Source organism: Rhinopithecus roxellana, chromosome 12, assembly GCF_007565055.1.
Source record: "Rhinopithecus roxellana isolate Shanxi Qingling chromosome 12, ASM756505v1, whole genome shotgun sequence".
NCBI lineage: Eukaryota > Metazoa > Chordata > Mammalia > Primates > Cercopithecidae > Rhinopithecus > Rhinopithecus roxellana.
In genome coordinates this window covers 113,820,903-113,844,792 of record NC_044560.1, presented here as the reverse complement: position 1 = coordinate 113,844,792, position 23,890 = coordinate 113,820,903, and the positions used below count along the sequence as shown (strand labels likewise).

General features: G+C 48.2%; 1 protein-coding gene across 2 annotated transcripts in view; it reads right to left on the bottom strand.

The window, feature by feature from the left end:
* Positions 1-23,890, bottom strand: part of PEPD (peptidase D) — a 136,002-nt gene that overhangs the window by 86,053 nt on the left and 26,059 nt on the right. For both annotated transcript variants that reach the window (XM_010359608.2, XM_030942847.1), the window contains exons 5-7: positions 21,131-21,178; positions 17,755-17,816; positions 5,004-5,048 (exon numbers count right to left, since the gene is read on the bottom strand). In XM_010359608.2, the coding sequence (XP_010357910.1) occupies positions 5,004-5,048; positions 17,755-17,816; positions 21,131-21,178 (155 nt within the window). The remainder of the gene's footprint in view (positions 1-5,003; positions 5,049-17,754; positions 17,817-21,130; positions 21,179-23,890) is intronic.

The window sequence follows — 23,890 nt, the reverse complement described above, 5'->3', positions numbered from 1 at the left end:
TGGCTTAGCTCAGCCGTGAGCCGAGTGTGCCTGAAACCTAGCTAGAGATGGGCAGACGTGGGGCAGAGGTCCACCTCCACGCTGGACCAGGGCCTGGCCACGCCTTTCCTTCTGTCTGATGCTCCCACATCCATCTCCTGCCTCCTGGCGCGTGGTGACTCAAGTTCTCACTCTCACCTAGGAGTCCCACTTCCCATGTGGCTTTCTTGCTGGCGTAGGGTTAAATGCCTATTCATGAGGACACAAAGATGAGCAATGCTACTGGAATCCTTTTCACAGACACACCGAGAATTTAGGTCATCATCTACGTATCTTTTCTAATTTGGGACATGTTACCCAGGACGTAGAATCCTGGGACACGTCTACCTGTGAACCAACCATAGCTTCCCATCTCCTGTGCACACAGAGAGGCTGGTGAGCAGAAATAGACACGTTACCCACCGCCTGATTAATGCATGCAGGATACTTTCGTTCTGTGTAATTAACAGCTCTAAAACCGGCAGATGACTCAATTTAACACAGTCTCGCTTAAAACCCAAGAAGGCACACGGCAATTGCTGACACGCCTGCTCTCCCCTGACGCTTCCAGAGGTACTTAACTGAAACCCAAGGCACTGAGCTATCAGGTTGTATGAAAGCATCTCCTTTTATTTCCCACCTTGCCTTCAGATCAATTTAATCATCTGCAAAACAGTAAAGCAGAACCACAGCCTAAATTATGGAAGTAAGATGCCTGCTCTTTTGAAGTTTCAACTTTTGACCTTCACATTCAAACTGCACTACCCGGCACAAGAAAAGAAATTATCAGTTATGATCTCATGTTTGTGGGGAAGAGTATGATTATAGAGGAATTTACAGGAAATCAAAAAGGCGCTCCTTGAGAGAATAGAAAACAATAAAACAGTCACAGGAAGGAAATGAATTGACAGCTGAACAAAAATGAGAAAGCAAGTTTGCCCGTGCTAGGAAAGGCTGCTTGCTGCTGCCTTCCAGTCAGACAACCTCCGGAGGAACCTCATGTCCCCAGCCAAGCTGCCAGAGGGAGCTGAGGTGCATGTGGGTGCCAAAGAAGCCAAGCATCTGCCCCTGGTCCTCCACCCTACCATACCCTGGCCCCAGCACAAGACCATTCCAAGGGCACTGGACCAGTAGTGAGCTGGGAGGATGACTGACACTCAGGCAGCCCCACTCCATGGGTACCCCCTCAGAGCTGCAAGGAGCAGTGCAAGAGCCTGGGTTCAACAGTCTGGGCTCAACTGGCATTTTCTTGGGCAAGTCACTAACTTCCCTGTGCCTCAGTTTCTTCATCTGTAGCATGGGAATAACTAGAACACTTACCTAACACACCACAAATAAAATATCTTTAAATACAGTGACATGTGTCAAGTGCTTAGCACAACACCTTGTATACACGGAGTCTTAACAGGTGACAGTGTTATCAAGATGTGCCGGGCTGCAGCCTGGCTAACATGGTGAAACCCCATCTCTACTAAAAATACAAAAAGTAGCCGGGCGTGGTGGTGCGTACCTGTAGTGGGGAGGTGGGGGCTGAGGCACAAGAATCACTTGAACCCGGGAGGCAGAGGTTGCAGTGAGCCAAGATCATGCCACTGCACTCCAGCCTGGACAACAGAGCAAGACTCCATCTAAAAAAAAAAAAAAAAAAAATGTGCCAGGCTGGGTGCAATGGCTCATGCCTATAATCCCAACACTTTGGAAGGCTGAGGTAGGAGGATCTCTTAAGGCCAGGAGTTCGAGACCAGCCTGGGCAACATAGGAGACCCCGTCTCTACAAAAAAACAGAAAAATTAGCTGGGTGTGGTGGCATGTACCTGTAGTCATAGCTACTTGGAAGGCTGAGATGGGAGGATCGCCTGAGCTCAGGAGGTCAAGGCTACAGAAAGCTACGATCCCGCCATTGCACTCCAGCCTGAGAGACAAAGTGAGATCCTGTCTCTTAAAAAAAAAAAAAAAAAAAAAAACCTGTAATCCCAGCACTTTGGGAGGCCGAGACGGGCGGATCATGAGGTCAGGAGATCGAGACCATCCTGGCTAACACGGTGAAACCCCGTCTCTACTAAAAATACAAAAACTAGCCGGGCGAGGTGGCGGGCGCCTGTAGTCCCAGCTACTCGGGAGGCTGAGGCAGGAGAATGGCGTGAACCCGGGAGGCAGAGCTTGCAGTGAGCTGAGATCTGGCCACTGCACTCCAGTCCGGGCGACAGAGCGAGACTCCGCCTCAAAAAAAAAAAAAAAAAGACATGTCAGCACTTGACTTATACTCTCAATCTTTGAGCCTACTTTGCAAGTGAGGAAACTGAGGCTGGGTGAATCTTCATATCGATACCATGAGTTAGGTTTCACCACATCTCCGTTTTACAGATCAAGAAGCTGAGGCTCAGAAAACTCATGACTTCCTGAGTAGGGAGGAGCTGGGGCTAGAATTCACATGTGCCCTAGTTGATGGTTTCCTGTTATCCCCATGATCCTACCAGAGAGAGAGGATGGTGAAGATATTCAAGACCTAACGACAAAAGATGTGCCCCTGAGTCGTAATCTAACATCAGGGAAAGCCCACCCTTTCCTGTTAATAAAGGACCTGCCCGCCACCCCACACAGCATCCTTCCTTCAATGACCCAGGGAGTGTGATGATCATGACTACAGTGAACCCACCGAGAATGACAGGGACCCGGGCTATTAAAACATACCCCTGAGCAGCAGGGACGATATGACATTTCTAAAACAGTTCTACTGCCATCAACTGCCAAATAAGTCCTTTCTGCTGCTTGCTTTAATAAAGATGGGAGGTATGCTTACGAACGCGGGCGCGACCTCAAAGCCTCAAAAATGTCACTTGAATTAAAGCATGCTTCTTCGAAAGTGACGAATTAATGACTTATCCCTTAGGAGATGTGGGAGTACAGGACCCAGCTGTGGACTCCAAGGCACCCAAGCTGTAAGCGACCACAAGGGAATGTCCCACGTGAGGCAGTGTTAAGTGGACATGGCCCATTCTAAGTACCCAGGATTTATTCTTCCGCCAAATGGGGGCTACAAATAGGACAGGCTCTCTGGTTTCTCTTCAGAGCTTATAAATCTTTTGCCTTTTACAGACAAGTCAGGCACTTATTACTTTATTTTTTTGAGACAAGGTCTCGCTCTGTCACTCGGGCTGGAGTATGGTAGTATAATCATGGCTCACTGCAGCCTCGACCTCCTGGGCTCAAGTGATCTTCCTGCCTCAGCCTCCCAAGAAGCTAGGACTACAGGAGTCCAATGCCATGCTCGGCTAATTTTTTGAAATTTTGTTTTTGTAAAGATGGGATCTCTCTCTGTTACTCGGGCTGGTCTCAAACTCTTGGCCCCAAGTGATTCTCTCATGTTGGTCTCCCAAAGTGCTGGGATTACAGGCATGAGCCACCAGCTTGGCTTTGTCACTTTATAAAAACAAGAGGTAACTGTGAACTTGAAGAACACCAGCCCCATCTTCACAGAGGGTGGCTGTGAGGGCCCACTGGTTAGAGACCCACTGGCCTCTAACCCTGAGGGTGCAGTATTAGCGCCTATCGTCAGCCCTCAGTTCTCCACCCCCAGCTCAGCCCTCTCTCACACTGGCAACTGCCTCAGATTCAACACACCCCAAGTCCCAGATCTGCCCTGGTATCTGGCCCTCCCAGTTGTCCCCATCTCAGTGACACACCACCTAGCTGTGCGGGACAAAAACCTGGAGTCACCTTCAACTCCGCCCTTCACTCACGTCTCACAACTGGTCCCTCCCAGGAGCTTTCCATCTTGACTGCAGCCTCACCACTCAGCTCTGTCCTGCCTCTGCCCTCTACTGCCAGCTGCACCCCCGCAACAGCCTCCTAACTTGCCACCTGTTCCCATACTTGCCCTGCAGCTGGGTCTCTAGTCTGAGGTCAAAATGATTTTTTAAATGCAAACCCAATCTTACCATTCTCCTGCTTAAACCATTCAAGGGTTTCCTGTGTTTCCCATTCCTCTGAAGAAAAAGTCAAGACGGACACCAAGGCCCACCCAGCCATTGCCTGTCTCTCCAACTGTTCTCGGGCTCTGCTCCCTGGCTTCGCACTGGCCACACAAAGCCACCACCCTTTCTCTTGTTTCTGTGAACGAGTGGTCCTTTCGCCTCGGCCACTCTCTCCTACTCCTTTTTCCACAGCCAATGCCCATTCATCTTTCAGGACACCTCCTTGGTCCCAAGCTCTAAGACTAGGCGAGTCAGAGTTCCCAGCTAGATGGGAAAGAAAATGTGATCATACAGACTTATGGTCAGATGTGAGAAGGCTACACATCTCCTAGGCAAGTGATGATGTGGCAAAGGCCTGGCCTCGCCTCTCTTCTACATTCTCAGTAAGTGTAGTCATCCAGCAAAGAAAAAATGCCTTGCTGCTGTCAAAGAGCAATGCGATGGCTTAGGAAGAAACTGGTGGCACACTGGGATTGGAGGGCCACTTCCAGGGCCCACAGAGGTGACGCCCAGCATAAAACAGCTCACTTTGTAGGCAGCTAGTAGAAGCCAGTTGTGCAGCAGGTAAGGGCTAACAGTATCACCACAGGAAGGAAGAAGGTGACAGAAGAATGTGTAGAACAGAATGCTACCTTTGTCAAGACACATGCGTGATGTGAGGAAAATGTGTTTACTTTCCTGGCAATGGGATTATGCGTGATGTTTATTTCTGCCCTTTTCACTATCTACCTTATGCTGGAGCTATCTAAGTTTGGTTTACTTATGGTAGGAGTTTTTGTAAGATCGCAAATAAGTTTAATTGATGTTTAAGTGACTCATGCCCTTTCAAAAAGAGTACAGCCAGCCAACCAACAACAAAGAACAAGCAAAACAGAAAAGGCTATGGGAGAAGGTTCTGGGAATCTGCTTTTTGAGGGGCTCTCTGAGATGGTGTGGGCAGGAACAACAGGGCATTCCATCCCCATGAGCTGAGCACAACAAACAGGCACGGTGACCACAGGCCGTACTCACCACTCAACGATCTCTGGGTGAAGAATGGTGTTGTTGACTTCAAACCTGTGGGGGAAAAAGAAATCAAGCCCATTAATCCAACAGTCTATCATGTCCCAGCAAGAACCACTTCATTCAAGACATGCACACATGATGAGGAGAGAGTCCCACACTTTAATTTCATGACTTCCTGACCCACGAAAGGCCTGTCGATCCCTTCCTGCAGCAGACCTGGCAGCCTGGGTCATGTCCTCCAAATGCAGTCAGTTGGAGAGTAAGCTTTATGGCTACAAAACACCAGCCTCGATCCCCACTAGGCAGACAGTATGGTCTCTTGTGTCAAGTATACCAAAATACACACAATAGGAGTACCAGAAGGAAAGAATGCAGAGAAAGCAAAAACCTCACCAATTTGATGAAAAACATTAACCTACATATCCATAAAGCTCCATGAACTCCAAGTAGGACAAATTCAAAGATATCTATACTCAGACACATCATAATCAAACTGTCAAAAAAGTATCTTGAAAGCAGCAAGAGGAAAGTATTAATAATTCATCACTTACAAAGGATCCTCAATTAGATTAATAGCTGATTTCTCATCAAAGCCTATGGTGAACAGAAGGCAGTGGGATGACATTTAAAGTGCTGAAAGAAAAAAAAAAGTCCACCAAGAATTCTATATCCAGCAAAGCCATTATTAAAAAATGAGGGAGAACTAAAACATCCCAGATAAGCAAAACCCAAGAGAATTTATCACTAGCAGACCTAACCTGAAAGAAAAACTAAAGGGAACTGTTTCAACTAAAATGAGAAGATACTACAGAGTAACTTGAATCCACATGAAGAGAAAGAGAGTACTGGCAATGGCAACCATATAGATAAATATAAAGACAGTATAAATGTATTTTTTGTTTATAACTCCTTTTCTCTCCTGACTTAAAAGACAACTAAATAAAGCAATAATTGTAAATCTGTATTGATAAGTACAAAATGAATAAAGACGCAATCCACAGGCAATAACAACACTAAAGAGAGAGAGGAAAAGGAGACATCTAGGGGCAAGCTTTTGCAAACTATTTAAATTAAGTTGACATTAATGCAAACTGATTTTCAAGTTTAATAGTCAACTGTATCCCCATGATCAATAAGAAAATAGCTAAAACATACAGAAAAGGAAATGAGAAAGAAACCAAGATGTTACAATACAAAAACAAATCAAACACAAAAAAATGTAATGGAGAAAGTGAGGAGCAAAAATGTTATAAGACATAGAAAACTAATTTTAAAATGGTAGAGTTTTTCCTTATCAATAATTACTTTAGATGTAAATGGATTAAATTCTCCAATCACAAGGCAAGGATTGGCAGAATGAATTCTTTTTTTTTAAGTTCAGGGTTACATGTGCAGGTTTCTTATACAGGTAAACTTGTGTCATGAGGCTTTGTTGTACAGATCATTCTGCCACCTAGGTATTAAGTCTAGTGCCCATTAGTTATTTTTCCTGATCGTCTTCCTCCTCCCACCCTTCACCTTCCAATAGGCCCCAGTGTGTGTTGTTCCCCTCTACGTGTCCATGTGTTCTCATCATTTAGTCCCACTTGCAAGTGAGAACATGTGGCATTTGGTTTTCTGTTCCTGCATTAGTTTGCTGAGGATAACAGCCTCCAGCTCCATTCATGTTCTTGCAAAGGACATGATCTCATTCTTTTTTATGGTTGCGTAGTATTCCATGGTGTATACCATACCACATTTTCTTTATCCAGTCTACCATTGACAGGCATTTACGTTGATTCCATGTGTTTGCTATTGTGAAGAGTGCTGCAGTGAACATACACATGCATGTGCTTTTTAGAACAGAACAATCTATATTCCTTTGGGTGTATACTCAGTAATGGGATTGCTGGGTCGAATGATATTTCTGTTTTTAGGTCTTTGCGGAATTGCCACGCTGTCTTCCACAACGGTTTAACTAACTTACACTCCCACCATCAGTGTATAAGTGTTCCTTTTTCTCTGCAACCTTGCCAGCATCTGTTATTTTTTTACTTTTTAATAAAAGCCAGGCAGAATGAATTTTTAAAATATGATTCAACTATACGCTCTAAAGAGACACACTTTAGATTCAAAGACACAAATAGGTTGAAAGTAAAAGGATGAGAAACGATGTGCTACACAAAGAGAAATGAAAATGGAACTAGAATCGCTATACTAACATCAGACAAAATAAGCCTTAATATACAAAGTTGTACTAAAAACAAAGAGGACATTTTATAACGATAATTAGGTTAATCCACAAAGATAAAACAATTACAAACATATGCACATAACAGAGCTCTAAGATATACGTATCAAAATCTAACAAAATTAGAGAAACTGACAATAGTTGGACACGTCAATAATCTACTTTCGGTAATGAATAAAACAACTGGACAGAAGATTAAAAAGGAAACAGAAGACCTGAACAAAAACATGGTGGCTCACACCTGTAGCCCAGCACTTTGGGAGGCTGAGGTGGGTGGATCACAAGGTCAGGAGATCGAGACCATCCTGGCCAATACGGTGAAAACCCATCTCTACTAAAAACACAAAAATTAGCGGAGCATGATAGCAGGCGCCTGTAATCCCAGCTACTCAGGAGGCTGAGGCAAGAGAATCGCTTGAACCTAGAAGGCGGAGATTGCAGTAAGCCAAGATCGCGCCACTGCACTCCAGGCAAGCGACAGAGAAAGTCTCCGTTTCAAAAAAAAAAAAAAAAATACACACACACCCGCCCCCTCCCCCCAAACAGACCTAACAGGCGCTTCTAAAACACTCAGCCAATAGCAGCAGAATAGCCATTTTCTCAAGTGCACATGGATCATTCTCCAGGATACACTTTATGTTAGGTCACAAAACAAGTTCCAATACATTTCGAAAGACTGAAATCACACTAAGCATGCCCTCTGACCAAAATGGAATGAAATAAGAAATCAGTAACATAAGGAAAATAGAAAAATTGACAAATATGTAGAAATTAAACAGTAGACTCCTAAATAACCAATGGATCATATATCAAACCTTAAAGGAATGAAAAAGGGGGAAATTAATACTGACTTTACAGAAACAAAAAAGTTTGTAAGGGAATACTATAAATAACATATAGCAACAAATTGGAAAACCTATTTGAAACAAATCCCTAAAGACACAAACTATTAAATTGATATAAGAAATAGAAAATCTATGCCGGGCGCAGTGGCTCACGCCTGTAATCCCAGCACTTTGGGAGGCCGACGTAGGCAGATCACCTGAGGTCAGGAGTTCGAGACCAGCCTGGCCAACATGGCAAAACCCCATCCATCTTTACTAAAATACAAAAATTAGCTGGGCGTGGTGGCTTGTGCCTATAGTCCCAGCTACTCAGGAGGCTGAGGCAGGAGAATCACCTGAACCCAGGAGGCTGAGCATGCAGTGAGCCAAGATCGTGCCATTGCACTCCAGCCTGGGTGACAAGAGTGAGACTCTGGGAAGGAAGGAAGGAAGGAAGGAAGGAAGGAAGGAAGGAAGGAAGGAAGGAAGGAAGGAGGGAAGGAGGGAAGGAGGGAAGGAGGGAAGGAGGGAAGGAGGGAAGGAGGGAAGGAGGGAAGGAGGGAAGGAGGGAAGGAGGGAGGAGGGAAGGAGGGAAGGAGGGAAGGAAGGAGGGAGGGAGGGAGGGAAGGAGGGAGGGAGGGAGGGAAGGAGGGAAGGAAGGAAGAGAAAATCTAAACAGACCTTAACAAGAGATCAAATTTCTAATAAAAAAAACTTCTCATAAAGAAAAGCCCAGGACCAATGTCTTCTATGAAATGAATAGCAATTCTATCAAATGTTTAAATAATTTACACCAATTTTCATAAACTCTTACCAGAAAAGGCCCAGGAGCTGTGGCTCATGCCTATAATCCCAGCACCTGGGAGGCAGAGGTGGGAGGATGGCTTGAGGTCAGGAGTTCAAGACCAGCCTGGCCGACACGGCAAAACACCATCTCTACTAAAAATTTAAAAAATTAGCCAAGCATGATGGTGTGCGCCCGTAATCCCAGCTACTTGGGAGGCTGAGGCAGGAGAATCACATGGACCCAGGAGGCGGAGGTGCAGTGAGCTGAGATCCCACCACTGCACTCCAGCCTGGGAGACAGAGCAAGATTCCGTCTCAAAACAAACAAACAAATAACAACAACAACAACAACAACAACAACAGAAGAGGAGGCAATACTTTTCAACCATTCTACAAGGTCAGTATTACCTTGATGCTAAGTTAGACAAAGACATCTTAAGAAAATAAAACTATACACCCAAATTCCTTGTGAAGAGAGACACAAAAATTTTTCAACAAAACACTAGCAAACAGAATCCAGCAACATATAAAAAGGATATATATACATCATGACCGAGTGGGATTTTTTCCTAGGAATGCAAGATTCCTTCAACATACAAAAATAAATCAATGTAACACATCAATCATATTAATAGAACACATAACAAAACCATATGCTTGTATAAATAGATGGAGAAAAACAATCTGATAAAATCCAACACCTTTTCATAATAAACACTCAATGAACCAGGGAGGGAAGGGAACTTCTTCAACTTGATAAAAAGCATCTACAAAAAATCCCCTCAACTAACATCATAACATACCAAATGGTAAAAGACTAAAAGCTTTCCCCTAAGATGAGGAACAAGGCAAGCATGTCTGCTGTCTCCAAGTCTATTCAACTCTGTACTGCAGGTTCTAGCCAAGGCAAATAGGCAAGACAAGACATGAAAGGCACCTAGATGACCCTGCAATTCTACTTGTAGGTATATACCCAAGGGAACTGAAAGCATATGTTCACACAAGAAGTTTGACATCTATGCTCATAGCAGCATTACTCGGAACAGCCAATAGTTGGAAGCGACCCAGATGTTCACCATCTGATGAATGGATAAACGAAATGTGGGAAGTATCCATAGAAAAATATTTTCAGCCATAAAATAATGTAGTAGTGACAGAATAAGCAAGCAGGGAAATCAGGAAAGATATAGAAGATATAAACAATAAATTAACCAACTTGACGTAATTGACATACACAGGACACTATGACCCATAGCTGCAGAATACATACTTTCTTTAAGTGTATGTGAAACATTTATCATAATGGTCACATGCTGGAAGTTTCAACATATTTTAAAGGGCTGAGATGCAGAGAACGTTCATTAATCACAGAATTAAATGAGAAATCAAAAAATACCCATGATTCAAAGATAAAAATACAATGAAATTAGAAAATAACAATATGAAATATCATAACCTGTGGGAAATTCAGCTAAAGCAGTGCTTACAGGAAAACTCATAGCTCTAAATATACACAGCAGCAAAGAACACTGAAAATCAGTGATCTGAACTTCCATCCTAAGAATGCCCCTTGCAGAAAGCAACGAAATAAAAAGGAAACATCTAAGAAAAATCTACAAAGCCAAAAGCTGTTCTTCGATAAGATGAACATCATTGAAAAGGTGACCCCAGGAGACAAAAGGATCAGGTCAGGGCACATCTCTGACACAAGAGAACCATGTGTGACCCAGCGCTCAAGCTGGAGAACAAGGTAGCCTAGCACAAGCTATAGGCCTCAGCAGAGAAGCCTCGGCAAGACTTCAACTCTCTGGATTCCAAGACCTGCTCCTTAGTCAGGTGTGGTGGCTCACACCTGTAATCCCAACAGTTTAGGAGGCCAAGGCAGAAAGATCACTTGAGCCCAGGAGTTCAAGACCAGCCTGGGCAACACGGCGAAACTTTGACTCTACAAAAAATTTCAGAATTATCTGGGTGTGTTGGCCCACACCTGTAGTCCCAGCTATTCAGGAGGCTGAGGTGGGAAGATCGCTTGAGCCCAGGAGGTTGTGGTTATAGTGATTCATGATTGCACCACTGTACCCCTGCAGCCTGGGCAAGAGTGACACCCTGTCTCTTTAAAGAAAGAAAAAACCAACTGCCCCATCTTAGGGAAGGATACAACATACAAACACATGCAGGGTCGTGACCTCCTGTCCTCCTGCAAGCCAGGGACCCCCCAAGTCTCCGTTAATGGTGTTGAAAACATTGATGCAATGCCATGGTTGTGAGGCCAGCAGCCCTTCTCCTACCTGAGCCAACTGAACAAGGGCAGGGACAGGGGAGAGAAGAGAGAAGGGGTTAACAGCAGACTGAGACGATTCCAGATCTCTGAAGCTTTCAGGATCCTTAACTATACAAACAGGACTATATGATTCAAAGTCAACCTAAATGTTGTGGAATCAAAGCCTTACTTATGAAATATCAAAGAGACTACAGGCAGCCAGTGTGGTTCAGAGTGAAGAACAGGGCAGCAGGTGACATAAATCAAGACTACAAAATAGTCTCTGGCTCCCACTGCACCAAATGCCACTTTGACCTCAGGAAAAGCAGTGGCCAGTATACTCAGTAGACAAACACGCCATCAACGTTTCATTTTACTCAACGTACGTATGCATATACACGTGCACATCCACACAAGCAGCCAAGTGACCCAGCATAGAGTGACTCAGCACGCAGACACAGATGCACACACACAGACACACAGAGAGAGGCATACGCTTGGAAAAGACACACACAGCCATGTGCACAACAGGGTAACGCTCAGACACACATAGATAGACCCCACTGTATATGCACAGACACACACAGACGTAGGCAGGCATGAACAAGAACACATACACACAAACACACACTAAAGCACAAGCTTAGGGGAATGCAGACACAGATATACACACACATACTAAGGCAAATACATACAAAAAGATGCACACCCTGATATACACACATACAGGTGCACACAGACACAGATCAATGTATATACACAGATACACAGACACAAAAATATACTCAGAGAAACACAATCAGACACACATGGAAGAATCCAAAAGACAAGGTTAAGAGGTTGAACCCTGGATAATAAAATTCATATAGTTCTCGTTTTTGCCTCCATGCTGGTTAGCATTATCTACAATGAGCATGTATTAATCGTGTAAAAGTATCAACGAAATCCCATTGGGCCTGTGAGGGTAGGAGTGCCCTGGAAGCACAGTGTAATTTCCTGATAAGCTCTAAATGTGGGCTGGGAGATGAAAGGGCCAAAGCCCCTGTCTTCTTCCCTGGAGTATCTCACCCAAAGATGAGGCAGCCCCTCCACTCTGCTCCCTGCCAAAGGGCTGGGTCAGATTCTCACCTCTTGAGGGTTCCTCCCCTCACCGAGAACTCCATGGGTCACAATTAGAAAGCCAATCCTGGCCGGGCACGGTGGCTCACGCCTGTAATCCTAGCATTTTGGGAAGCTGAAGCGGGTGGATCGCCTGAGGTCAGGAGTTCGAGACCAGCCTGGCCAACATGGTGAAACCCCGTCTCTACTAAAAATACAAAAACTAGCCATATGTGGTGGCACATGCCTGTAATCCCAGCTACTCGAGAGGCTGAGGCAGGAGAATTGTTGGAACCCGGGTAGTGAAGGTTGCAATGAGCCAAGATCGTGTCACTGCACTCCAGCCTGGGCAACAGGGCAAGACTCCGTCTCAAAAAAAAAAAAAAAAAAAAAAGGAAGACAATCCTAAATATTAACTTGATATCCAAGTTAACAGTAACCAGAAAACCATGGTCCTCAAACCACAGATTGGTATTTTGCTATAATCGTCAAGTTTTAATAATGTCCTTCTACTTTCTGGGTTTTAAAATTCACATCAGGCCGGGCGCGGTGGCTCAAGCCTGTAATCCCAGCACTTTGGGAGGCCGAGATGGGCGGATCACGAGGTCAGGAGATCGAGACCATCCTGGCTAACACGGTGAAACCCCATCTCTACTAAAAATACAAAAAAAACTAGCCGGGCGAGGTGGCGGGCGCCTGTAGTCCCAGCTACTCGGGAGGCTGAGGCAGGAGAATGGCATAAACCCGGGAGGCGGAGCTTGCAGTGAGCTGAGATCCGGCCACTGCACTCCAGTCCGGGCGACAGAGCGAGACTCTGCCTCAAAAAATAAATAAATAAATAAAATAAAATAAAATAAAATAAAATAAAATAAAATTCACATCTTTGAATATTAATATTCCCGCATTAACAACTCCCAAATTCAGAATTTCATCTTTAACTGCTTGCTTAGACGGAATCAATCTGCTACCAATTGTCTTCAAATGTGCAAGGTGATCTAAGTAAATGCCGAAAGATAAGAAATACACTTAGCCTGAATAAGTGTATTTCTTACACTGATATAAGAAATGTAAAATACCGACCATATTTCTTTCTCAGCCAATGGCAAGAAACAGAGCCCTGCCACTCACTGCCCACGCCCACGGTACAGCTTCTGTCTGTCTGGGAGGCGACTGCCTTGTGCCAAAAAGGCACCCCCGCTAAGGCATGGAAACCTCATGGACAGGCAGCCTTCAGCTCAGGCCACTCATCCCCTGCCAACAATCCCCCAACAGACCATCTCTCCTTCATGGTCAGTCTCCTGCTCTCAGGAAAACCTGGCCTAAAGTCTACCTCCTTAGATGCTCTCAGCAATCTACCATGTCTGACTTTGCTCCCAGCCTTCAGGAGCGAAATGTTCCAGGGACCCGTGGTGCTTGCCATCCACAGGAAGAAGTCTCAAGTCTTGGCCGGGCGCGGTGGCTCAAGCCTGTAATCCCAGCACTTTGGGAGGCCGAGACGGGCGGATCACAAGGTCAGGAGATCGAGACCATCCTGGCTAATACGGTGAAACCCCGTCTCTACTAAAGAATACAAAAAACTAGCCAGGCGACGAGGCGGGCGCCTGTAGTCCCAGCTACTTGGGAGGCGGAGGCAGGAGAATGGCGTGAACCTGGGAGGCGGAGCTTGCAGTGAGCTGAGATCCGGCCACTGCACTCCAGCCTGGGCGACAGAGCCAGACTCCGTCTCAAAAAAAAAAAAAAAAAAAAGAAGTCTCAAGTCTCTTGTTATAGGGTTCCCCTCCCTACCTCAGCCCCCCACCCCAGCCCCAAACCAACCCCTCATCATGCCCCTGCCAGGACCTGGCAATGAGCACCTGACCCCATGCCCACACCCACCCCTCCTGCCAGAGCCCGCAGCAAGGCCTGCTCTTCCCAAGTCTTCCTCGGGACTGCTCCAATCAAGCCACACACGGAGCTGTGGCCTGGGCCAGACCACAAACTCAAAAGGCCCTACAGACCATCCCGGCCTACGCCCTTCACGCTACCGTCATCACGCGGAGCCACACCACTGGGTGAGCCCAGGGCCTCAGGCCATAGGGGGCTCCCCCGGTCTCTCTGGCAGTATGCATTGCTCACCACCCTCAGCCCTCCTCTGCCCGGTCCCCTCTGTTCCTTGTCCTCTGCTGTCCCCACACCTCGAGACCCTGCATACTCCTACTGCAGGCAGCAGGCGGCCTGGCCCTGATCTGGGGAGGCAGAGGGAGGTTTGAGACCAAGGCTGAACCCAAGTGGGACAGACCCCAGGCCAGACACCCCAAGTAGCCACACCTGGAGGGCCAAACATCCAGCTGGACCAGGGCCCTGAGGGTCTAGGCTGGGAAGACAGTGGGGGCCACTGTCTACCACAAGCTCCTCTTTCCTGCAGGCCAGGGGATAAGGGGAGCTGGGGAGGGGTGTGCCCCTCAGGTCAAACCAAGAGGCCAAACCTGAACTTCTGTTAGAGCAGGAGGTCAATCGAAACCCAAGGTGCAAGGTGCTGCAGAGACATTTAAAAGGGTCAGAAAGGACAATTTCAGGAACAAGGAGCTTCATTAGAGCAGTGAGAGGCAACTGGGGCGGAAGCAGCTGCGTATCAGAGAGGAGGACGACAGCAAGATTCATCTTGCCTGGGAAACAGGCTATTAATATCCCGGCTAGCAGCTGGAGGTGCACCCGGCAGGCAGGGGAACGCGGTTGCTGAGCGGCAGTGGCTCTTGGGGACATGGTCTCTGCCCAGCCTGGCACAGAAGTGCTGGCAGCCTGGGTGAGTGGAAGGCAGGGGGATAAGCTGCACCTGGACCCCAGGAATGCAGACAAGACTGTCCATAGGGAAGCGGCTGGGGGCAGCTGGAGGCAGAGGCTGGGGCCCCATGTCAGGGTTCACGGCATGCAGGGTAGGGGGCACCAGCCAGAGGCTCCTGCCTCAGTGAAGCAGCACTGGTGACAGTGAGGTGGAAGGCCCTGAGGGGAGAGACATGAGTGGATGGCCCCCTGCAGGGAACAAGGAGGGGAAGGAGTAGAACAAGCAGGCCAAAGATGGCCACAAGGGTTCTCACCCGCAGCGCATTGCATCAGCCAAGTCAGAGACTCGGCCAGCAGACTGATGCATGGGTGCGGAAACTGATGCAACAGCACCCAGTGTTGGGGGGTGGGGCAGTGTCTCAGCCCAGCCCCCAGTTGAGGGGCCGGGTGAGCACCCCCCAGCCAGCCCCAGTCTGGCCTGGATCAGAGGTTGGAGAGATACCAGCCTGGTGCCTGGGGAGATGGTGCAAAAGTAAGGCAGTCCCTGGCTCTCCAAAAAGTGTCCCAGTGGTGACAGGGTGGGGTGGGGAGTTTGCAGAGCACAGCCTCCTCTGGGCTTTTGGCAGGGGCCACAGGGACTGGGGGCAACAGGGGACAAAGGCTGGGATGAGAGGTCACACCTAGGAATCCTCCTGGGGGGTAGAATGAAGCCTTGGCTTCCTGACACTCACTGACAGTGATGAGGGTTCCCCGGGGCCCCCCAGCCTCCCTCGGGGAACCTCAAGGAGCAGCTGGCAGAGCTCTGCTTCAGGGGTCACATCTGGAGCTTCTGGCTGGGAACCACGCCCACCACACAGCTGTCAGATGTGAGCTCCTGGGGGCTCCGCATTCTCTCCAGAGGAGGAGCAAGCAAAGCTCTCACCGCTGAGATGGCCCATGACTCACCGACATCTGGGAAACTGGGAACGGTGATCCTGGAGCCCACCTGGCTCACCATGCAGATGGGGAGACTGAGGCACAGAGGAGCAATGGGATTTGCTGGGGTTTACTTGTGGGCAACTGTCACTGAGCACCAGCTCTGAGCCAGGTTCCAGGTGAGCATGATCTCCTCCAGTGCCCACCACAAGCCCAGGCAGCAGCAGGTTACATGTGGAGGAGCTGAGGGTCCCTCTGCTGCAGAGACCCAAGCAGAGGACATAGAGAGGTTCCATGGCATGGTCGAGGAAAGGTGTGCAGGACACTGGAGACCCAGCACCAGGTAGTGCTGGGGGGATTCAGGGAGCCCTGGGCCTGGGAAAGACAGCAGCTGGCTGTGCCCGTACCCCCTCTGAGGGCCTGGGAGGCCTGGGGAGAGAGAGCAGCTCTACCTCCATGGCTAGCATTTCAACAAGCTGGGCTAATTGCTGCCAGGTGTGGGAGGTGGGGCCGCGTTGGGGAAACTCCCAGGAGGACATGAGATCTCTGCAGTGAAAAAGCAAACCTACTACCCGCCCCCCGCCCGCCCCATCGCTCTTAGCATAGGGGGAGGGGGGAGGTGATACATATTTATGAGCTCATAAGCCCTCCTAATCACCCCTCCATCACATACAGAGATTCCAGCAGCTTGGGCTCATACACAATTGTAAGGCAGTTCCTCCATCGCTGCCTCGGTCCACCAGAGGACAACAGAGGACATGGGGCCTGCAGGGGATGAATGGCAGGAGAAGGGCTGGGGATCCAGGTGTTGGAGGTGGGGCTGGAAGCTGCCCACTGTCCATGCTCAGCAGTCTCGAGCGCAGGGGCCTTGTCTGCTATAGCATCAGCCAACAATGCAGGCCACAGGCCCCCAGTGCCAGTCACCAGCCAGTCCAGGGAACCACGCAAAGCCATCGGGGAGGGCTCTCCCACCCTCTCCAGGCTCTCCCAGGGGCCGTGGGTGAGGGGTGACAAGCAAGGGAGGGGCTTCTTTCCCTGTGCCCAAGGTCTGTCCTCCTGCCTGGAGAGAAAAGGGGAATCGCTTCCCAAGCAGAGTTTGGAGCTCAGCCTGGCGCTTGGTTAGTTAAGAGTGGGAAGAGGTTAAGGGGATCCTACCTGGGATTAGGGCAGCAGGGGACATGGGGGAGCTGCTGAGAGCCAGGTTGGAAAGGGGTTAATGGCTGGGACTAAGAGAGGTGGCTTGGGCCAGGCGCAGTGTCTCACATCTGTAATCCCAGCACTCTGGGAAGCCGAGGTGGGTGGATGACCTGAGGTCACGAGTTCGAGACTAGCCTGGCCAACATGACAAAACCCCAACTCTACTACAAATACAAAAATTAGCGGATGCCTGTAGTCCCAGCTACTCAGGAGGCTGAGGCAGGAGAATCGCTTCAACTCGGGAGGTGGAGGTTGCCGTGAGCTAAGATCAGGCCACTGCATTCCAGCATGGGTGACAGAGCGAGACAGTGACAGAGTGAGACTCCGTCTCAAAAAAAAAAAAGGACAGGGTTGGGCAGCTTGATGCACAGACCACAGGGGCTCACAGCAGATCTCTAGAGGGAAAACAGCACCACCCGTGCCTGCCCCTGCCCTTGCCCCTGCCCAGTGGCCAGGGCTGCCTGAGCACTTTCCTTACGGAGCAAACAGAGATGGGGCACCTTTCCTTCAAGAAAAATCAAGGTGATTTTTGGCATATTATGCTTCTAAACATTTCCTCAAAATGCCCAAACTCCTTAAAAAGAAGTTTACGTAGTTCATGTCTTATTTGTAGACTGGGAAAGACCTGCTGGTGAAGGTGGGAGTGCGGGCGGGTGGGGAAAGAGTCCCTGGGGGCCCAGGACTCACTTGCTGATGCCGTCAAAGGAGGCCTCCCTGCAGACACTGCCGCTGTCCGTGTTGATGCCACGCTACAGAGAGAGAACACAGACATGTCACATGAGGCTGCATGGTACCCCCACAGCCTGCACCCCTAAGACCTCCAGCCAGGCTCACGACAGGTAAGAACAGGATCCCCCGCACCCCAACCAGTCCATCCCCTCCTGCCTTCCCCTGACAAATGAGCCACCCTGCCCCAACACAAGGGCAGCCCTCCTTTGCTACCACTTGCCAAGTGGAGGAAGTGGGGGCCCCCAAACTCTGCAGCGTTCCAGCTACACAGCAAGGCCTTCTCCATGAAGGTCAGAGCACCCTGTTAGAACCAGCCAGGCTGCCCAGGCACAGGCAAGGACCCAGGGCCACTCCCACTACAAATCTGCCCTCCCCAGCCTGGTCCATCTTCCCTTTCCTGCACACACTCCGCACTAACTGTATAATATCCAAGAGTCCTGTCGAATCCAGCCCTTCTGGGGAGGCGTGCAGGACCCGACTCTGGCAGGACTGCTATGAAGCAGATGACATCCCTCTCTTAACTCCAAGGATGGAGTTGGACAGGAGTGGAGACAAAACAAGGGATTTGGAGAAAAATGGGCCCTCTCCAGAGAGGCAAGTCATTTTATTTTATTTTATTTTATTTTATTTATTTATTTATTTATTTATTTATTTATTTGAGACAGTGTCTTGCTCTGTCGATTTATTTATTTATTTATTTATTTATTTATTTGAGACAGTGTCTTGCTCTGTCGATTTATTTATTTATTTATTTATTTATTTATTTATTTGAGACAGTGTCTTGCTCTGTCGCCCAGGCTGGAGTGTGGTGGCACCATCTCAGCTCACCTCAGCCTCCACCTCCCAAGTTCAAGTGATTCTTCTGCCTCAGCCTTTTGAGCAGCTGGGATTACAGGTGCGCACCACCATGCCCAGCTAATTTTTATATTTTTAGTAGAGACAGGGTTCTGCCATGTTGGCCAGGCTGGTCTCGAACTCTTGACCTCAAGTAATCCGCCCACCTCGGCCTCCCAAAGTGCTGGGATTACAGGCATGAGCCACTATGCCCGGCCTGGGCAAGGCATTTTAAATCACCATTTCTTTACCCAGAACTTCAGCTTGATGTCTAATCGTACATCTAAATTAAACACATTGGATCATCTATGACCGTAATCATCTCACATAAGCTTCCCTTGTAGCCATCAATAGTAAAGCAAAAAAAGGGCTCCAAGTGCTAAAGGAAATAACCAAAAAAATCTATTTCGGTAAAAATCAGTTAAGATAAGAGAAAGGCTGGGCACGGTGGCTCATGCCTGTAATCCCAGCACTTTGGGAGGCTGAGGTGGGCAGATCACCTGAGGTTGGGAGTCTGAGACCAGCCTGACCAACATGGCGAAACCCTGTCTCTAACTAAAAATACAAAATTAGCTAGGCATGGTGGCGCATGCCTGTAAGCCCAGCTATTCGGGAGGCTGAGGCAGGAGAACTGCTTGAACCCGGGAGGTGGAGGTTGTAGTGAGCCAAGATCACTCCACTGCACTCTATCTAGCCTGGGCAACAAGAGCAAAACTCCATGTCTGAAATGCTTGTTCTTCAGTGCCGTAAAGAAATAGCACTTGAACATAAACTTAATTTATCTAGTAAGGCCATTTTCACTTCCTGCAGAAAGGGTACACTTGCCAGCAGTTTTGCCACGAGAGTACACCGAACAAAGGAGACAGGGTCATTTACAACCTGACATGTCCACCCTACTGCTGTGTCCAGTTTCCACTGGCTGGAACGGGACCTCACATTCTGTATTTGTCCTGATTGGCTAGCAACTTAGAACTTTCTAAAAGAGGCAAAGGTAGAGGGGAAGAAAGGAAGGAGGAAGTAACTTGTGGGATGCTGACAAAGGTAAAAATACTTTTAAATAAGGCAGAGGAACAGGCCATGACCTAATGCTTGCTTGGACCAGTATAAGCATGCCAGGGCAAATATTTAGGCTAAATTGTGGGAGCTAAGAAAATAAAGTATATTGATTTATTATGGCTAACAGATATTCAAGAATGTTAGCATGGGTCTTTGAATAAATTTTGCTTTTTATATTCCATCTCAAAAAAAAAAAAAAAAAAAGACAAGAGGGAAGGGTCACTTTGGGAGGAAGAAGGCTTGTGGACATGCCTCTTATATGAAACTCCCAAGCTCAATGAAGTGTAAGAAAGCACACTTCTCTGAGAAATTCCAGAGAATTCTTTGGGAGCATGCTGTGGCCCCCTTGTGGCATCAAGTGCCCCCAAAACCCTGCCAGTGTACCCGGAGCCCACCTTGCACTCCCCACCCTAGCCCAGGCCCTCGGTCAGTCACTGTGCCCCACAGTGACTACCTTGAGGGCAGATGCCAGGGGGTGTGGTTTTCAGATTCCATTAACAGGGGACACAGAGGGTGGGAGTAAACTTTCTTTTTTCCTTTTCAAATTTTTTATTTTTTATTTTCGTGGGTAGATATTAGGTGTATACATTTACGGGGTACATGAGATATCTGATACAGGTACGCAATGTGGAATAATCACATCAGGATACATGCGGTATCCATCTCCTCATGTTACAATCCTTTATCCTTTCTGTTACAATCCAATTATACTCTTCTGGTTATTTTTAAATATACGATAAATTATTGTTGACTGTAGTCACCCTGTTGTGCTATCAAATACTAGATCTGATTTGTTCTACCTAGCTATATTTTGGTACCCATTAAACTTTCTACATCCACAGATTCCATGAGCTCAGCCTGACACAAATACATCTTCTAGCTGGGCTTAACCCCAGGAGTGGGTGTGGTGTCTCGTCCACATCCTCATGACAGGACACAGCAGGTCCCAGGGAGACTCAAGGATGGGATCCCATAAACAGTTGGCTATTCAGACAGAGCAGGTGTTGCTACTTATCACCGATAACCATTCCTCTTGGTTTCTTTTTTTCTTTTTTGAGACAGGGTCCTGTCTGTGGCCCAGACTGGAGTGCAGTTGGCGCGATCATACCTCACTGCAGCCTCAAACTCCTGGGCTCAAGCACGTCTCTCGCCTCAGTCTCCCAAGTAGCTGCGACCACAAGCACATGCCACCAGGCCTGGCTAATTTTTTAATTTGTTGTAGAGACAGGGTCTTGCCATGTTGCCCAGGCTGGCCTGGAACTCCTGGCCTCAAGCGATCCTCCCACCTTGGCCTCTCAAGGCATAACAGGCATGAGCCCCTGCACCTGACCCCTCTCAGTTTCTTAATCCTCCCCTATGGTCCCAACCTCTGCAGGACAGGTGGCCCCCTAAAAACCCTCCCCAGAGTCAAGCACTGCCCCACCCCTGGACACCAGCCACTTACCAAAGTGAGGAGGACAGAGGGCTTCTGTGACGTCAGGACACTGGCAATCTAGAAGGTCAGAAAGAAAAACCCACTTTAGAGGCACCACTAAGCCTAATCAAGATGACATGCCACCATTCCTTCATAATGACAGTGCACATTTATCAAGCAGATTCTTAGAACAGGCGACGCGGGTGCTGCCCTCACCCTGCAGGTGAAGAAACCCAGCTTTCCCTGGTTGACGGACTTCTGAAAACCACACAGCCATAGAGGGGCAGGGAGGATAAACCTACATCTGGCTTGCTTCCCACTGCACCGCCCTGCTTCCAGGCACCACACAGATCCCTGGCTCCAAGCAGCCAGCGCCTCCCACCCTTCAAGGCCAGGCCCTCTGCCCATCTGCAAAGTCCCTGCTCAAAGACTCGTCCCCCAGGAACCCTTTAGGCTCCAGCCCTACCAGCCTCTGGTTCCTAGGGCAGGGGCCTCCCTCCCTGCTTCCCATTCAGCCCCTAGACCCAGGGGAGTTGGCCTTCCCCAATCCCATCCTCTGGCCCCCACCCCATAGCCCACTCTCTGTCCCTCCACCATGACCCACTTGGACCTCCTACCACTGCAGGCCATTTACTTCCCAGCCCAAGCCCTTGAACCTGCGTGCCGGGCCAGCTCATCTCTCCACGCCTCTGCTCCAGCTCTTACCTCTCCCTGAATGCCTTCTCCCCATCTTACTGCCTCATCAATTTGCACTCAGGATGGAAGCCCCAGCCCCCTGGGCAGGTTCGTTCACTCCCTCCTCCACTGCCCCACTGACAGTCACCACTCCCCCCAGCAAAGCGCCATGTGCCAACCAGCCTGCCGGGAGCAATTTATTCCTCTCCCAGCCTGTCCTCCTCAGTCTGCCCTGTATCTTGGCTACTGCAGACCCTCTTGTTTCTGAGCACCCCCAGGGCAGAGAAAAGTCTCATCTCCACAGCCTTCGCCTCTCTCCACACCCCTATCCTAACTCTTTACACCCGCAACTCAGCGGGAGAGTGAGAACGTGTTGTTGTTTTAACAGCTTGATTGAGTGATCACTGACGTACTCTACGCTGCCTGTATTTAACACAGACATTTTGATAAGTTTTGACATATGTATACATATACCTTTTTTAATACTGAGATGCCTCCCAAGAAAACCTGGAATGTACTGAAAACTATAAAAAGATAAAATGCACGTACAATCCTATCTCCAGAGACGATTTAGCTTTGCACATAAAAACAGAGATCTGTAATGACATTTGGATCATATGAAATTACATGCTTCACTTATTTCCTGTCATTATATATTCTTCAAATATGCAATTTTTAGCAGTCACTACCGCTGGGGACAGTAAAAGTCCAGTAAGTCACTGATGATGGCCTGTGCCAGTCATCTTACACACAGCATCCCATTTAACCACATGGGGAGACAGCATGGCAAACAAGCAGGTTCTGCAAATGAGAATGGCTTACAGGTTAGAGAACTTGCCTGAGTCAGGTTAAAAAATAATAGCACAGCCCAGATTTGAACCTACGGCTGTAGAATACTCTTTTAGTGGATGCTACTCATTCCTCTACGGGACACTTAAATTATACCTAACACACTTTGGCAGGATGGGACAGGTCAGGAGATCGAGACCATCCTGGCTAACACGGTGAAACCCCGTCTCTACTAAAAACACAAAAAAATTATCTGGGTGTGGTGGCGGGTGCCTGTAGTCCCAGCTACTCAGGAGGCTGAGGCAGGAGAATGGTGTCAACCTGGGAGGCGGAGCTTGCAGTGAGCCAAGATCGCGCCACTGCACTCCAGCCTGGGCAACAGAGCAAGACTCTGTCTCAAAAAAAAAAAAAAAAATTACATCTAGTAATTAGCTATTATAAATAATGCTGTGATGAACATCCTTGCATATAACGATTTCCTTAAAATTAAATGCCAGTCGGCCACGGTGGATCACGCATGTAATCCCAGCACTTTGGGAGGCCAAGGCGGGGGGATCACGAGGTCAGGAGTTCAAGATCAGCCTAGCCAATATGGTGAAACCCCCATCTCTACCACAAATACAAAAATTCGCTGGGCATGGTGGCACGTGCCTATAGTTGCAGCTACTCAGGAGGCTGAGGCAGAAGAATCGCTTGAATCCAGGAGGCGGAGGTTGCAGTGAGCCGAGATCACACCATTGCACTCCAGCCTGCTAGGCAACAGAGTGAGACTCTGTCTCAAAAAAAAAAAAAAATTAAATGCCTTTAAAGCTGTTGGGTGAAAAGCCACAGACTTTGTCAAGGTTTGCCATGCTCCCGGCCCAATGATCCTCCAGACATGTATCAACAATCTCCCGGGATCCTCTCTCATGTTACTGAGTGACTGCTTGGAGAATGGCTGTGTCCTTTGGCCTCAGTGTTGCAAAAAAACAGAAGGCTCAGCCGGGTGTGGTGGCTCATGCCTGTAATCCTAGCACTTTGGGAAGGGTGAGGCAGGTGGATCACTTGAGGTCAGGAGTTCGAGACCAGCCTGGCCTACATGTTGAAACCCCGTCTCTATTAAAAATACAAAAAAATTAGCCAGGCTTGGTGGCTGTAATCCCAACTAGTCAGGAGGCTGAGGCAGGAGAATCACTTGAACCCGGTAGGCAGAGGTTTCAGTGAGTCGTGATAGCGCTACTGCACCCCAGCCTGGGGGGCAAGAACAAAACTCAGCATCAAAAAACAAAACAAAACAAAAAAAAAACACACACAAAAGGCTCAGCTGTGTCCCCCCACACCCTCAGC